At 34.7% G+C, this 17,845-nt stretch overlaps 1 protein-coding gene across 16 annotated transcripts; it reads right to left on the reverse strand.

Moving 5' to 3' along the window:
• Positions 1-3: 3 nt before the first annotated feature.
• LOC18446058 (uncharacterized) lies at positions 4-12,401 on the reverse strand. Of its 16 annotated transcripts, XM_088856738.1 has the most exons (13): positions 11,781-11,983; positions 11,616-11,678; positions 11,428-11,487; positions 10,742-10,843; positions 9,635-9,721; positions 9,413-9,544; positions 8,906-9,315; positions 8,224-8,688; positions 6,574-6,635; positions 6,389-6,497; positions 2,921-3,000; positions 2,097-2,423; positions 4-553 (listed from the first exon to the last, which is right to left on the reverse strand). In XM_088856738.1, the coding sequence occupies exons 7-13, from the start codon at positions 9,245-9,247 to the stop codon at positions 490-492; spliced, it is 1,449 nt and encodes a 482-aa protein (XP_088712864.1). In that variant the 5' UTR covers positions 9,248-9,315; positions 9,413-9,544; positions 9,635-9,721; positions 10,742-10,843; positions 11,428-11,487; positions 11,616-11,678; positions 11,781-11,983; the 3' UTR covers positions 4-489. The 16 variants fall into 16 exon arrangements, 8 of the variants coding, with proteins under 8 accessions (XP_088712864.1, XP_088712860.1, XP_020530240.2 ...); XR_016048340.1 differs by having other exon boundaries at positions 6,389-6,504; positions 8,906-9,544; positions 11,781-12,384; XR_016048346.1 differs by having other exon boundaries at positions 8,944-9,544; positions 11,781-12,376.
• Between the last annotated feature and the right edge of the window lie 5,444 nt (positions 12,402-17,845).

The following is a 17,845-nucleotide window of genomic DNA, read 5'->3' on the forward strand; positions in this document are numbered from 1 at the left end:
CAGTAAGAAAAAAAAAAAAGGTCCATATACCATTAATGACTCGTTAGACGTTACAGTATGGTAATAGGGTCATCACGATCCCATCAATCGATTGAATGGGGATGATGGGAGAGTAAAATGTACAAATTGACAATAATGGCATGTTTGATGGGTCCTCTTTGCAAATATTCTTATGCAAATGGGGCCCTATGGCCATAGTGTTCCTTAAAGTTCTCGGTCAGAGCATATTTTCACAAAGGAAATAATTACCTCTAGACCAAGAAAGAGGGGACTTCACATCTCATGTTTTTCTATGTACAGAATCAAGCACTTGTTGCGAAAGATTATGGTGGAGATTTACTGTGCCCTGTTCACAATCCAGTCCCAGTGAGTTAAGTTTGATCTAAACCGTTGGTAAATTGACAACTGACTCTGCATTTCTCGCATTCCCAACGTAACATGGCAAAAGTTTGCTTCTTGAGGCTGGAAATTTCCCAAGTCCTTTTCCATTTAGGTTTTGTAATCGATGCTTTCCCTCTCTTTGTTACTGCAGAATTTCTGAAATCTCGTGAAACTGCATATCATAAAGAGGAATGGTTAAAAATACATACAATCTGTGAGGGATGCAAGCATTCAAACTAAAGAGAAGAGTAAATGGTGAAGTATCAATTTAATAGATGATGGTAACATCCATCATGTGGCGAGCTGAGGCATCACAGCCATCCATTTGAATGAGGAAGGGGGATGGCGAGTTTGAGGACCCAACAATGGAGTCATGTCCTCCGTGTTGGTCCTACTTGCCATCACCATCCATGGTTCGATTTTATTGAACACAAGGGCCCATCAAGAAAGCGGTGGCTTCCACCTAGGAGTCATGTGTCCTTGGTGGTTACAAGAATTAATCTCCCTCACCCTAGTTAATTGTTCCTTAATAAGCCCCAATGGCCTAATCCCTTCTGAGAGTGGTTCCACAAGGATCTTACATCAAAGTTCAGATCGGGGTTTTCTTCTCATATCCCTCTAATTTCCACAAGGACTAAAATCCCATGCTATCAAACGAATAAAGAAATAAAAAAAAAAAGAGAAATTTATGCTAATATCCCCCACAATTTCCATTATTGAAAAAATCCCCCCAATTTTTGTCTTTTATAATTTATACCTTTTCAAATTGCCATGACTTCAAATCATCAACATCCTAAAGTAATTAAACCAGAAGTAATTAAACCAGTTTCTGACTTTGGTCTTCATCTTGAACATCCAAAGTCGCCTATGACTTTATACCTTTTCAAATTGCCATGACTTCAAGTCATCAACATCTTAAAGTAATTAAACCAGAAGAAATTAAACCAGTTTCTGACTTTGGTCTTCATCTTGAACATCCAAAGTCGCCTATGACTTTGGATCCAAAGTCATGCCCCACATTCATCACTTTGAATTTTCATGATCCAAAGACATGGTCACATATTCAAGACTTCAGATATTCAAAATCCAAAGCCATGTCCAATATACATTGGATCTTCAAGATCCAAAGTTAACAATTGATCCCGATCTGATCTCGTTTGGTCGGACTTTCCATTGACTTCCTCAAGAAAGAACGGGTGCCCCTCCTATCTTGCCCTCATATGGAGAGCATCACCTAAATAAACGGGCATTGGACCCGAGGGAAGGGCTTTCTCATTTGAATCCTAAGGTCAGCAGCCCATTTTCGACTCACGGTGATTTCGGATCTTTGAGATCCAAAGTGGTGGGCAAACTGGGGGAGGGACAAAAAAAAAAATTTACGGTGCAATGGGAGATATGGGGCCCCAACTTCAGGACTTAAATATCCGAATTCATAAAATGAATTTGTGACTTCAGATCTTGAAGATCCAAAATGGCGGCAAATTGGGAATTAAAAAAAAAGAGGGAAAAAAGGACAAGCATGTAACAAACGAAAATTGGGGGAAATGTTTTTAATAATGTATATAATGGGGGATATATGCGTGAATTTCTCATAAATCAATAAAACAGTCGCTTCAGCACTGGAGATACATGTCAAAATTTGAAACCAAACAGTAGAGAGAAGAAAGGTAAGGCAAAGCAGTAACTACATGAGAAAGAAAACATAAAGCATATACCTTCTCAATAAAGCAGTTGGGTTATAAGGGAACAAGTTCTTTTTGTGAAGATTCTCCAGAGCATACTTCAAAGACAGCAAACATTCTTCTGCATTTTCAAAAGTCGACTCTCCTGAAGTCTTCCCTTTCCTCTTTTTATGACCTGTTCGTGGTGGCTGTGTAGCGCTAATTCCTTCAACTGAAGAGGACAGAGGCAGTACCTTTCCTACAAAATCACGTCCATCCACTGAGACCTCTCTTCTCTTGCAACATAACTGATTCATCTCATGATTAGGCATCGAAAATCCTTTAAATATAGGCCATGAGTTACAAACTAGCCGCAAACATCTGAAAAAGATAAGCAGCAGCAATTAGAAATTCCTTAATCAATAAATTATATCCCTTTTATTGTGCCCCTGCAAAGTAAATTAATTTCTAATAGTAATCAGAAATTTTATTGAAGAGCATAAAGAAATTACACAAAGAATGTCAATTCCCTATCAGTGTTCCCCAGAGAGAATTCTGTATCAGGGAGAGAACACATTATGCAGAGGTGAAGATATTCAATAAGGAAAAAACATAAACTATAATCCAATGGACTGCCGTCATTCTATCATCACTATCAATGGAAATAGATGGTAAAAAAGAGAGGGTAGGACCAGGCAAAACAAGACTTGACAACATTATCAGGTTCCAATGTCTCCATCACTGATAAACTGTAGAATACATAGACTAATAATGTTTGGAAACTTTATCAATCTCAAGACACATGGACCAATTTTCACTCATAAAGCCTAGAGACTGATATAGATAATCGATTGTAATATCTAACAGTTGTAATGTACCTTAGAAGGTATTGCAAACATAGAACTCCTATATCTTTTGAGATAAGGTAATCAAGAAGCAGGAGGTAATCATATCGTATCTGCAACATAACCAGGTTATAATACGGATGTTAACTCAACTGTAACCAGAATTAATAAATAATTTAAAAAAATAAAGCAGAACAAAGCATTTGAATGCTCAGAGGATGAACTATATTAAAGGCAAGAGCAGAAGAGAAAGAAAGAGAAAATTTGATTTTACCAAGATAGAAAGAATTGGGAAAATATCAAATCATATATAACAAGGGATTTGTTACACCACAATTCCAGAAAATCAAAATCTGGTTAAACGGGTAGCACAAACTGCGAACCCCTTCTGAATATTGTGGCTCACTTGAGAGAGACTTCGCCGTAAATTTCACAGGTATACTTCAGAATCTTTTTTTTTTTTTGCTGCACTTAGTTCATGAACCAGCTTCCCACTATAACAACACATCTAACTCCAAAAGTTTTCATTTGATTAGTTTCAGTAAGTACTACTCTTTCAAACAAAGTTCCAGTTAACCGATTCTTATTTTTGTACTTTTGTAATTTTCCAAGTCTATCTAATATTTTTGGTTTATTAATTTAATTTCATAATGCCAATTTTTAGCCATCTTGCAAGAGAACTCTGACATGCAACAAGAGACAACTGACCATGTCATGAACAGAGTCTATAACCACATAAGAATTTATGGGAAACTTTGGCAATGGAATCATGATAGTCATCTCATCAATAATCTATTTGCACATTCGTGTGTTGAAACCATTTCACAATGTGCATTAGCTGTATCTATATAAACATCATAGTAACTGCATGGATACATATAAAGGCCATAAGTATGATCATCATTGCAAGAATCAGCACATGCATGCCCAATGAAGCAATCATCACTACTAGCATGAGTAAATAAAGAAAGGATCCGGTTTCTATGCGGCCAAGCCTGCATATGTAGAAATTATCGGGTGTGTGTGGCCATTAAAGGCCTTACGAGTGGTTGTAAAAAGAAAATATATAGTGGAACATGAACTCAATGGGAGTGTGGTCCCATGTGGACCATACTAAGCAAACGTTATTTGCTAATACTGGCCTGTGCTTGACGTACTAGGTCAGTCAGGTTAGGGAAAACCCATATTACCTAGGCATAAAGAAATAAACCGATGATGGTTAGATGGGTTATCCCTTGATGAGGTTAGAGTATGCCCGGAAGAACGAACTAAGGGACTGTGTGACCGTAGTGTGTGATGGAGGCTTTCAAAGACGGGGCCAAAGCTTTATCATTTGTACCATCATACGGCATGCACATTGCTAGCCGTTTTCGAGAAAGCAAACTACTTGAAGCGTGTGCATATGCGAGAGATACCCCCTGTGCACCACCGAACAATGGATTGCATCAAATCAAGATGACCTTGGTTTTCTCTCCAGGGGGGACCTGGAATCTATATACTGGGACTGCGACCCCTTGCCCATTGGCTAGACTTTGGTGACTCACTAATGATCCATTACATGGACTGTGGGTAACGCTGGGTCGGTTTGAGAAATCATGTGTGGTTCATAGTTCGCAGTTGGACATGGAGTGCCCTAGTGGATATTTATTCCTAGACCATATGGATCATTTCCCATCAAAGTATTTAATTTTATTTACTTTAATAATATATAATTTTTAGAATTGTTATTTGAATTTTACTGAATCTCAGGATATTTTATTCATCAAATTGGAATTTATAAAAACAAAGATATTGATTTTATAATGATTTAAATATTCAAATAATAATTTTATATTTTTTTAAAAATAAATAATAATATAATTGCATGGGAGGCCCAATAGGACTCTTGGGACCACCATAGCAAATTGGGTGGGGCCCATTACGTGCCACAATGGGTGGCATGCCCCACCTAAGACACTTTCTATTTTTTTGGTAATCAAGCTCTAAAGCTTGAGAGATAAGTTTGTGTTGTTTTAAGAAAGCTTAAGCCTTGAGGAAATTTTGAATGATATTTTAGTATGTATGAGAAGACTTATGCAAAATAAGAAAGGATAATATTATTATATATTAATTTCTTATTTGAATTAATTGATGGGAAAATAATTTAGGAAGTAGGGGATAATGGTTCTAGCACCTTCCACAGGATGTTGATGGCCCATCTATGGAATGGAGAGCTCATATCTCTCACCCCACAAGTCGCCCAAGATCAATGGTGCATAGTCAATCTCACATGAATGGCAAGCAAAGGAAAAACCTAAATTTGTTCAAACACTATAAAAAGGGGAGCACCCTACCCAAATCTCTACACCATATCTCTTATACCTAAAATCTCTCTTCTCTCTCCCATATACAATAAGAGGGGCACGCCCCTAGTAAAGGAATTCTCTCTCTCTTATGAAAATTAGGGGGCACGCCCCACCTAGTAGGAAACTTCTCTCTCATCTTGGAAACTCTCTCCTCTCAAAGAAAACCCTAGGGGGGGCACGCCCCACTCTATCTCATGTCATGGTTTCTCTTTCATGGTGTCTCTCATCTTCTCTCATGGCACATTGCGGTTAAGGTCCATAGGGTTGTGGTAGAAAGAAAAGTATCTCTCTCAAACTAGGTTATCAAGGGGGTTCATCTAAGGGTTTGAGTTTTGTGATCAAAGGTGTTCATGTACCATTGGTGTGACTAGTTCAAACTTGCTTTCCCAATTGAGATTCAAGGTTGACCATTAGATCCCGCACCATTGGAAGGTGGTTACTCAGTATGGGGTGTAAGAAGCCCGGTTGAGGTAATCTCCAGCACCCTCTTTTGTTTCTTGCATATTTATTTATTATGTCTTTTATTCCCAAACATAGGTTGTGTCTTTTCTTTGTTATTGAAAGAAAGGTTTTTGAATGGCTTCGAGTTCTTGAGATCCTATTGTATTCTTTTATTTTATTTTATTTAAAGTTATTATATTGTAAAAGGACTACTTGTGAGTGATCTAAGCAGTGAAGAAAATAAAAGAATTGAAAAAGAAAGAAAAAATTTATTATATACTCCGGCTAGATCACACGAGTCCTTTCAAAAATGCCGACCTCTTAATAAATCTATTTTTAAGATGGATTTTAAGGCTTAATTTTTAAGGACATGTAATCTCTAACATGGAGATCATGAACATGAAAAAATAAATAAATTTTAAAAACTAAAAATAATAATTCTAGTAAGAAAACATTTAGACCGTTAGTTTCCATTGTTTTTAGATGGAACATCTACTTGCATCCATCTTTAAGATGGATGCTTTACACTTTCTGGACCGCATATGTAGAAATGCAGTCCAGCCCGCATGAAACAATTTTCCTTGAAGAAAACATAGATTAGCCCAAGTTGGAATTCAGTCAGAAGAATTTAGCAAAAATTAACAATAAGAAGATAAAGATGCATACCAAGAAAGTAATGCAAAAAAATCAATTGTCTTCTGGTCTGAGAACTCACCCCAGAGAGAAATGTATGGAAAAGGAAGATGGGGTTGAAAATGTTTGAAAGATGAGAGTGAAAATCATCCTTAAGTTTGTCATAACGCATGCTAATTCCATCATTGTGACTGCATACTACCAAGAAACAAATGTCAGCAAGCATTCTACCAATCCGAGACAAAACATAACACAAATTCTTCTCACATTGGAGGGCCTGTATTGGGGATATCGAGGAGCTGCAGAAGCATTTCAAACAAGATATCATCCTGCAAGTAATAAGGAAACAGTGGATTTATAAAAAAAAGAATCCAAAGGAAATAAATAAATAAATGGAGGTCACTATAAGTGAACCAAGATGATGAACACTATGAAGGTCATGGAAGAATTCAGAGCAAAATACTTAATAGAAGAATCTTTAACAATAGAGTGTGATACTTAAAACTTTGGAAGGCCAATATTAAAGACAAATTAAACATGAATTAACTCATTTTAGACTTTCATATCCATTTATAACTCCATTGCGAAAAGTAGTAGGCCACCTTGCCATGGAAGCAATAATTCTTTAGTCCAGTTTTCCATTTTTCCAACTTTGTAATGTGGACAAATCTATATTCCTAAGGGAGAATATATAGGAGTGAGTTTTGAATTCTTCCATGAGTCCTTTCCCTCCAGTTTTCATAAAATCTCATTCTCTCTAAACTCTATCAAGTTCAAATAGGAATTCCTGCAAAAGAAGGAATTTTGGATCAATTATCAAAAAAACAATACTTATCTCAACTAATTTCAATGAAATTAAAAAATTAATCAATCGTAGTAAATGACCAAAAAAATCCTATTAAAAAAACGCTAACTTAATGCTAATCTTTTTGTTAAAAGTTAAATATCATGATTTTTGAAAAATAATTTTCATCTGAACCACATCAACGTGCAAGACATGTATCATTAGCAAGTTGTATCTAATTGGGGGTCCCAATCAATACTCTACAAGCCAATAATGATGATCATCATAATGGTGTAGTGATTACAATAACAACAACAATAGTAACTAAAAAACAATGTTGTTAATAATAATAAATTAGACATCTGTTTCCATATGCCAGAACATGAGTCAGCATTCACAGATCTTAAGTATTCTCCTAGCAAACTAGTGGACTACATGGCTGTTTGTTTCTGTTGATAATTAAGAGAAAATTATCATGAATTGATTCATACAATCAGCATAATGTCTTAACAAATCAATCCATAACCTCTCTTAGAAAAACATTTTGTCTACATCTTCTAGTTTTGCAATTCGATATCTTAATTATAAGCTCATGTTTTAAGAGTTCCAGGTTTTCAAATGCTTCAGACCATATATTAGTAGATGAAAATAAAGGCTCGGAAAGTAGGAGCAGGATGATGCCAGAAAGACTCCCTGCAAAGAATAATACAACTATGGGTATGAAATATGCATACGAAAGCTACATCTAATAATACAAGAGAGAGAGAGAGAGAGAGAAAGAGAGAGAGAGAGAGATTTGGAAATTGTATTATATTCCAAAATATTGTTCAACAAAAAATAAATAACAAACTTAAGCAAAGGTTTGTACGGTTCATGAAGCCTTGGGTATTACCTCTGGGGCTTTTGTATGCTTGGATATTTCTTATTAATTTCATATGGTACGATATTCACTCAAATTCACATTCAGAACTATCAGAATAATTTCAGATTACCAAGGCCTTATCCCCAAATAGAAGACAAGGGCCCTCCAAAAATTGCAACTAATTAACAAAATAAAAGCTATTCTTCTGCAAAGAAAACATAAATATGGGCCTAATGATACTACTTTGAAAAGTAGGTACAGGAATACAAACCTCCTCCACAAACAGATTTAAGAAAGCTACTCTAAATCTGCTACATTCTTCACAATTTGTGTTGTCGGCTTCCAACCTTGTTGAAGGAACATGCCACTGAAGCCACTTCATAAGTTCTTTCATGCCTTGATTGGAGGGAAACCCAACATCACATTGGGAATTCATGGAAGAAAAAGCTCTTCGTCCAGTGGTTTCGTTTTCTAGATTCATCAATCTGATGGAGAATTTGAAAAGAAGAAAAATAGCTTGTCTCTGTAAATGACGTGTAGACACACTACACAATCTGCTTTTCTCAGATAGACTTGAAAGAAATGGAGATCCTTCAAGAAAATCACCATGATCAACATAACCTTCAGAGATTTGTTTGTATAATATATCACTGCAACATCTACAAAGCAATTCCAACCAGAATTCAAGGGTTTCACCCTGTTGATGAATATGATCACATAGCCTGATCATTAGCATCTGCATAGAAAAAAAACAGCAGTCAATCGAACATGTCTTACCTCTTTCAAAATTTTAGACTTCCAAGACAGAATAGCAAGAAGTCAAGAGTAGGCCGATGAGAGAATGCAACAACATGTGTGAGTGCTTGTGCATGCATGTAGGTTGTGACAGGGAGTAAAGGTAGATGTATGTATCATAGAAACAAAACAAGCAACATACAGGATCAGTTGCATACCATCATCTTGTGTCGCAAGAATCCTGAGATGCACTCACCATTAGCATTTCCAGGCTTCACAAGACACCAAACAGCAAGCTCAGGAACAAGGTCGCTAACTTCTGTGGTGATAGAAAAATCCTCAACCAACGACCCTGAAACTTCCTCTGAACCACTTCTTTTGACCAGTGAACATAAAAGTTGGAGCATCATTCCTAATACGTGTGAATCCAGAAATCCTATGTCTCGATTAAATAAAAGCTCTCCATAAGGCTCTGCAGAACTTCCATTTGAGTAATTAGGCTTCATCATTTCCAATAGATCCCAAAACACACTTGATAAATATGCATTTGCACATTTCATGTAGATTTTGAAAAGTTCATCTTCTGGTTTCAGAGATTTTAGTATGGTACGTAAAATCCGAATGATTTCTGTAATGGTAAACCAATTTGCATTCATTAATCTTGAGGTTGTGAAAGAAGCAGAACTTTTATTATGACAATCAGAATGGACGTTCCCAAATGCCACCTCTGTGGTTTTGGTGGTGATGTGATTGAACTGGGCATCTCCAATTATTAGAGGAAATGAAGAATCAATGCTAAATATTGCTGCTTCTAAGCTACTCCATAGAAAATATATCAATTTCTCCCATTTGTTTCCCTGCAAAATTTTCACGGTTTCAAAATTAAAAATGAAGCATAGCAAATTCAATTGGCCAAAATATTTAAACAGAAAGATTTAGGCACATACATATTTCCCAAGGAAGTTGGAAAGAACCAAAAAAACTTTCCCAGCTGAATGACGAACAAACTGACTCGCAAATGTTAAGAAGACCACCTGTTTGGGGGAAAATTACTGAGAATTTAAACAATGAACAGGCATCCTAAGCATATAGAAAGAAAAAACCATTATAGAATCGCAAATGTTAAGAAGACCACCTGTTTGGGGGAAAATTACTGAGAATTTAAACAATGAACAGGCATCCTAAGCATATAGAAAGAAAAAACCATTATAGAAATCTGCTGACAATGAACAAACTTCCTAAAAACATCTGAAGAGAAAACATAATAAGAAACTGAACAATGAAATATCAGCCTAGGCATATCTGAAGAAACTGTAATAGCAACTCAAGCTGCACATAAAAGAGTACAAACTATCATTGGGACAGGGGAAACAAAACGAGGCCCATAGTTAAACCTCGCTGCTGGGTTTGACAAATAACTTTAGCCTCATCTTTCGCAGCATAGTCCACGGTTAGATGTCAGTCAATTCAAATTGTTTTTCTAAATGAATAAAGAAGTGATGACTATTTTCAGGTGAAGGATCCGTGAGTGCAGAAGTTTTTCAAGGTTGATGGAAAGTATGGTATGATCCATAAGGTTAATGTAGCATCACAACCGTCATCACCATCCCATTAATAGGTTGGACGATGATGGAGGGAGAGCCGGTGCACCACCAGACATGCCATCGATTCAAATATCACTTCCCATTTTTCATTCATCACCGTCCAACCCACTGATTGGGTGGTGATAACCCATATGACATGGTCCTGCAGACCATACTTATCATACTATATTTCTCATAGTTATTCATACTAAACACATAATAAGCCAGTGAATCATCAAGAATGATTTCCAAAACAGCACGTAGTATGCTTTCTTGAGCAGCAGAAACCCAAGGTATTTTCCTTGACTTTGTTATAGGGGCTCATTTAACCCAGACAAGCAAGCCACTACATATTATCACACACACATGAAGGAGAAAAGGCAGTTACTATCGCAAATTGCCAAAGCACAAAGGTGCTCATTATTCATGTTAAAATGTCTCTATCAACCAAAAAACAAAAATTGCCCTTACAAGGGTAGGCATGATGATATTCAGGCAGTCATGACCCATTGGAGAGGAGGCTTGGAATGTCCTATCACTTTTATCTTCACACACCACATTCATCAAAACTCCCTACAAGGAAGAACAGGAATTTAATTCCGACTTCTATGTTCATAATTATGCAGACAAAACCAAAATATGCATGCCTGACATAGAATTAAAATAATATGCAGATCTCAAACATACGGAACCCACCAACAATAACATATTCCTACAGATACAATAATATCCTCAAGTATACCGAGGATTCTTCATATAAGCGACTTACACATAAGGATTTTTCTCCAAAAACAAAAAGATAAAAAGTTCCATCACAAGAAAGGTCAATCCATATTCAAATGCACACATATCTATCAAAATCTAAGCGACAGAGTAGAGAATGGCCATTCTGAAAGCATGTTTCTCAACATCATAAACAAAAAATCATTCACCAATTCTAAAATATGCTTAAAAAATTATTTTCTTTTATGAGATAAAACATGCTTAAAATCTTATGAAGTTTTTACCCACATTTTTCAAAGCTTCTAAATATGGTTAGCTTATGTATAGAAAACATATCTACAAGTATTGTACTCTTGGGATAGCATTGGATTAAAGCATGGATGAGTGAAACATAGTATCTTAAAACTATAAAAACATATATATTCACTTCTTACTTGTTCACTTGCTTTTTTGAGTTTAACGGAATCCATTCTTTGCCGAATCAGCTGGGAAACCTAGATCAAACTCCTATTTAGTTAAAATAGCTAAGAAGAAAACCCTAATTTTTACCCAATTGGATGTGAAAACTAATAATGGCAAAAAAACAATAAGAACTGAAAACAGAGATAAGAAGTGACAATACCTGTGATAACCGTATCAATGTATCCCTTTCTCTCTCCTCAGAGAGGATAATGGGACCACAATCCTGAAAAATAATTTAAGAAATTGATATAGTTATAAAAATTGCAATTCTTAAGGCTCAGAGAGGAAAACAGAGAAAGTAGCGAAATTTGCAGAAAGAACTCACGGTAAGTTCCATGATTGAGTCTTTGAAAAGGTTGCATAGCCATGATAAATCAGAAGAACACATCGGCGCAAATGCTCACACACAACTGCACTATTTTAGAGAGAGACCTGCGATGCCGCATGGCCTGCCTGCCGGCTATGCGTTAGAGCTTAGGGAGAGAGACCTACTACGCCACAAACCGCCGCTGAAGAAAAACGAGAGTAAATCTACAGCGTTTCGCAGGAGTATCTTATCCGCGCTCAGACGCAATTACGCCAAATACACAATGGGCCTACTCAGACCCGGCCTGGCAAGGTCCGGAACAGGTCAAAGAGGCCTGATGAAGGCCATATTTTGAGGTGTCAGGCTAACGGGGGAGCATTGACCCAGGCCCGGCGCAGCCCTACACTTGGACTATAGTTGCCCAGCCCTGGCCCTGGCGCTGGCCCTAGCCCTGGCCCTGGCCCTCGGACTACATTTTATAGCCCAGACATAGGGCTGGACTGACCAGGCCAACCCAAGCTGCCCGAGTCATTACCACCCTAAAAAGCAATAAATATGGTTATTATTCCAAGGTGTGGAGTATGGACTACGGACTGGTATTTGAAACGAAAAATCTCGTCCCGGCAAAACATCTAGCTCAATAGGATAAGATCATCGATTCGGATTGGATATGGATAGATTACAAAATAAATTTTAATATATTTTTTTATAAATTTTAATAATTTGAAATTTAAAACGACCGCTATTCACATTAAGGTGTATCTAATAAAAATATTAAAAATATTATTTTTAAAAAATAAATTGATCAAAATTCCCTTACAACTTTCATAAATATTTTGGTTAATTTTATTTTTTAAAATTATTTGTTAAACCTTTTTATTAGGTTTGCCTAGTTCTTTAGAGTACAAGTTCAAAATTTCAAATGAATTAAATTTTTAAATAAAAAAATTAAATTAAAATATAAAATACAATCGTTACTTTTAAGTAGGCCCCTATTCAATTTAAACCATTAAACATTTACTGTGGCTATAGACATTATGGGCCATTGAACGTTTTACCGTAGGTGCCTCGTACTCTCAATGTCTCGTCAAACAGAGGGAGTCCATAAGGCTTTTTGACAAAAAGGAAAAGTTTATATAGAGCCTAGGCACTAAACAATCAAATTAAAACTTACCTCAAAACTTTCACTAAAAGAATCTCTTTTGGTGTTCAAATATCATCAAATTTATCATCTCGACATCAAGATGTATGGACATGAGAAAAAAATAGAGTTCAAGTTTTGAAAATAGTGCATCTTGGAATGTATTTTTGGACTGTCAATTTCAAGATTTTCAAGTTTATATAGATCAGCACAATCTACACTATTTTTTAAGCTTTAAATATTATAACTAAAGATTAAATACAATTTAAGGCTTTCACTAAACTTTTCGGTATTGAAGTCATATTTCTAGATACTATTTGAAGGCAGGCTCTAATTTAATTATTTAGAGCCTCCATTCCATCAAACTGCACCCTTAACAAAATTGTGTGGTTCGGTGTAGTGGTGATTTTGTGCCATAAATCAAGAATCGGACCGTACTTGAGGATTGCTTGAATGCATTGTTTAAAAAAACACCGACTCCGGTTCGACCCGGGAATCGCCATGGACGGATCGAATCGGCGCTGCACAGTGACTCGCCGATTCATCGTACGAGAATCGGCGAGTCCCGTACGAAATTTTTTTTTTTTTTTTTTTTTGTAATCCATGATAGATTTTTTTGTAATACTTGATCGATTTTTTTGTAATCCATGATCGAATTGTTTTTTTTTTTTTTTGTAATCCATGATCGAATTTTTTGTTTTTTTTTTTTTTTTGTAACCCATGATAGAATTTTTTGTAATCCATGATCGAATTTTTTGTAATCCATGATCGAAATGTTTGTTTTTTTTCTTGTAATCAATGATCGAATTTTTTGTTTTTTTTTTTTTTTTTGTAACCCATGATAGAATTTTTTGTAATCCATGATCGAATGTTTTGTAATCCATGATCGAAATGTTTGGTTTTTTTTTGTAATCCATGATCGAAATGTTTGTTTTTTTTTTTGTAATCCATGATCGAATTTTTTGTTTTTTTTGTAACCCATGATAGAGTTTTTTGTAATCCATGATTGAATTTTTTGTAATCCATGATCGAATTGTTTTTTTCTTTTTTTGTAATCCACGATTGAATTTTTTGTTTTTTTTTGTTTGTTTTTTTTTGTAATCCATGATCGAATTTTATGTAATCCATGATCGAATTTTATGTAATCCATGATCGAATTTTTTGTAATCCATGATTGAATTTTTTGAAAATTTGTGATTTTTTTTTTTTAATCCATGATCGAATTTTTTTTTGTAATCCATGATAGAATTTTTTGAAAATTTGTGATTTTTTTTTTTTAATCCATGATCGAATTTTTTTTTGTAATCCATGATAGAATTTTTTTTAAATTTGTGATTTTTTTTTTTTAATCCATGATCGATTTTTTTGAAAATTTGTTATTTATTTTTTTTAATCCATATTATTCAAAGAGAAAATGAGAGAGATGATGATTCTGAGGCCACCCTATCCCAACCATATTATTCACATATCGAGTCCCAACTGCAACAGTGTAGGTGAGCATGAAGGATGAACAATCTTCGGGGATTTTAGATTGGGAACACAATAAAACACTAACACTCAGGGATTTGGGAATCGTCAGACACCTGCTAATATCGATGATTCGTTTTTAGATCGAATCAATCAATTGTTAAACGAATTCAATCAATGGCACCAGCGTGACCAAGAAGAACAATAACATCGTCTATCATTTTATTTTTAGATCATGTGTTACTAATTTTATGCTTTATTGTAGTCCATGTATGTTGATATACTTATTCCATGATAATTTTATGTTTATCCTTTTGTATGATGTAAATTAAATGCTGAATGGCGGTTCATGCTGGGAAAGAACATATCAATATTCGCATATTCATTCAAAAACATGAAAATTCTTAATGGAGTACCCTCATTTCTTATTGAATTCCTAAAAAACAATATTTATAATGAATTTTAATAACTTTTTCGGATTTTTTTAAGCTTTATTCTGATCGATTCACCCGATTCCCGATCCGAATAGCCGATTCGCCGATCCGGATCGATTTTTTGGGAACCCGATCCGGGTCACCGATCCGTTTTTTAAACCATTGCTTGAATGTTTTTGAGGGTCAAGGATTAAATGTGGGTTTTTTTGGGGAATCACCCGATCTTTTTTAGGATCGGTCGTTTTAATTGTTTTTTTGGGAAAAGTTTATATAGAGCCGAGACTCTAAACAATCAAATTAGAGCCTACCTCAAATCTCATAAAAACAGGTTGTTTTGATGCTCAAATATCCTCAAATTGATCATCTCAACATCAAGATGCACGGACATGAGAAAAAAAATGGATTTCAAGTTTTGAAAATTATGTATTTTGTAACGTATTTTTGGACCATCAATTTTCAAGATTTTCAAGTTTTCATAGATCTATCGATCTACACTATTTTTAAAGCTTTAAAATTTATAAATAAATATTAAAATATATTTTTAAGCTATCACAAAGATTTTTAGTATTGAAACAATATTTCTCGATATTATTTGAAGGTAGACTCTAATTTGATTGTTTAGAGGCTATGCGCTATACAAACCGCACGTTGTGAGCCATTGAGACAAGTTTTCGTGATATTGAAAGTTCCAAATATTGGGTTTTATCCCAATTTTGATCTCCGATCTCTCAAATTTCAAGTCTAATCATTTCAAACCGATTCAAAACTTGTAAAAATTGCATTTTCATTCGAAACCAATTCAAAAACTAAAATAATAAAATAATAACTTGTATTTCAATTCAATATTTTTTTACAATTTCACGGAACCAAAATGGCTCAAAAAGAGCCATTTCAAAATGTGATGCAACGTTTGGAACCTTGAAATGTAGTTTTTTTGCCACTGAAATGTGATTTAGTGTTTGAGTTCAATAAAATTGGTTCAAAAAATGATCAAAAGGATCCTCAAATCGTCTTTTTTTAATGAAAAATATTGTTTAAGAAAAAATATCATTTAAGGGGTTGAAACCCTTGCAAAATTGTTCAAAACGTAAAAGGGTTAAATTATCTTGCTTAACATTTCAACTGGTGTTTTTTATTTTCATTTCGTTCAAGTACCTCCTTAAAAAACACAAATTTTCAAAATACCTTTGTCAAGTTTGGACTCATACCCATGTGTGTAGAACCCCAAAGGATCGCCATTAAATTTGGCACAGATCTCTAGAAAAGTAATCACATGGGTGAAAAAATAACTTTTCTAAAGATCTGTGTAAAATTTAATGGTGATCATTTGGGGTCCTATACATATAGGTGTGGGAGGATCTCACAAGGTCATTTCCCTTCAAGTAATTGGACTTACTTAATATAAAAAATACGCTGCTTGTTCAATATTACGAACAAGGAACCACGGTTAAAGGTTCCTATTAAGGAACAATTAGGGTTATTTGTCTTTTGATATATGCATGGCCTTTAGAAACCACATGATAAAAATACCTCCAATTGTTCCTCATTATTAACTCTAAACAATGTGTTATGTAATACTGAATAAGCAGGGTTAATTTCGTCGTTCGATTAGGGCCTCTTGAGGGTCAAATTACTAAAATGTCACTAATTGTTCAAGCTTCTCAAGCTTGAACAAGGATAATTTGGAAGTTCTAAATTTTTTTGAGGAAGTAAACTAAAAGAAAGAACTCATCACATGTTAATTGAGATCATTTGGCTCCTTAAGTGATTTTGTAAGCGATCCCCTAAATGATATTTTCTCCTTTCATAACTATTTTGAGTATTTTGATTCGAAAATTTTGAATTTACTATTTGAAGCGGTATTTTTTGGGGCCATTTTGAATGATTTAGTTTTTTTTGTATCTTTTAATCAACTTTACGGAAACACTTATTCAACAATTTTGAATAATTTTTTGCTTTTTTTCCCATCATTTTGAATCAAACCGCTCCAAAATTGATGGTGCAACTCGTGCTGAGTTGGCCACGAATTTCATTTTTAGCATACTATACATGGATGTTCCCATGTAAAGTAAATATCCAATGGCTCAGATTGAATCTTGGCCCGATCTAATGGTCATAATTTTATTTTGTATTTTAATTTCAATTTTTTTTACTACAACTCTAAATTGCTAAGAATTTGGAGAATCTATTCTTAAAAAATAGGCTAATTTAATAAAAATATCAAAAAAATAATTCACAAAAATTAAATAGACCAAAATACCCTTAAAACTTTCAGGGGTATTTTGATCACTTTGATTTTTACGAATTATTTTTTAATATTTTTATTAGGTGCGCCTTGATGAGAAGAGTGAACGCTCCAAATTTCATATGATTTTTTCTTTTATATAAAAAATATTAAAATTCAAATATGAAATGTAGTTAGATTGACCCATATTCAATCTAAGCCATTGGGCTTACACTATTCCATGAGTCCATGGGCTGACAGGATCTATATGTGTGTGTGTGTGTATGTGTGTATTGGAAAAGTATACAAAGAGACCATTTTGTTCTTCAGATTTCAAATCGGGTGGTTGAGTGTCATTGACTAAACTCAATCTTCAAAAACATATTTTTTGAACTTTGTATTACACCCTAAACCATCCAATTTAACATCTAATGGCTATTAACAATTGTGACCTTCTTGTATCAAAGATAGTCTCATAGTATACAATCCCATATATAAAATATAGAATAGATAAAATAAATAATAGAGCCTAGTATTTTTATGGGCATGCAAAGATGATGTGTCTCATGGAGTCATGGGCCCTTTATTGCTAATGACTTTATGGACATGGTGTCTGTGCCAATGATTGGAAATAAGTGTCTGTGCCAATGATTGGAAATAAAATGTTCTTTTCAAAAGGCTAGAATCAAACTAAAAAAACTTGAATCTACAAAAAGTAGACCAACACAAGAAAGTGTCTAGAGAGCACAAGAGGGGTTATATCACTCAAAAGAAAATCAGTGTTCCAAATTTCCAATTGATAGTTTAAGTCATCTAT

This window comes from Amborella trichopoda, chromosome 13 (assembly GCF_054954075.1).
Source record: "Amborella trichopoda isolate Santa Cruz 75 chromosome 13, AtrichopodaSantaCruz75HAP2 v2.0, whole genome shotgun sequence".
Lineage (NCBI taxonomy): Eukaryota > Viridiplantae > Streptophyta > Magnoliopsida > Amborellales > Amborellaceae > Amborella > Amborella trichopoda.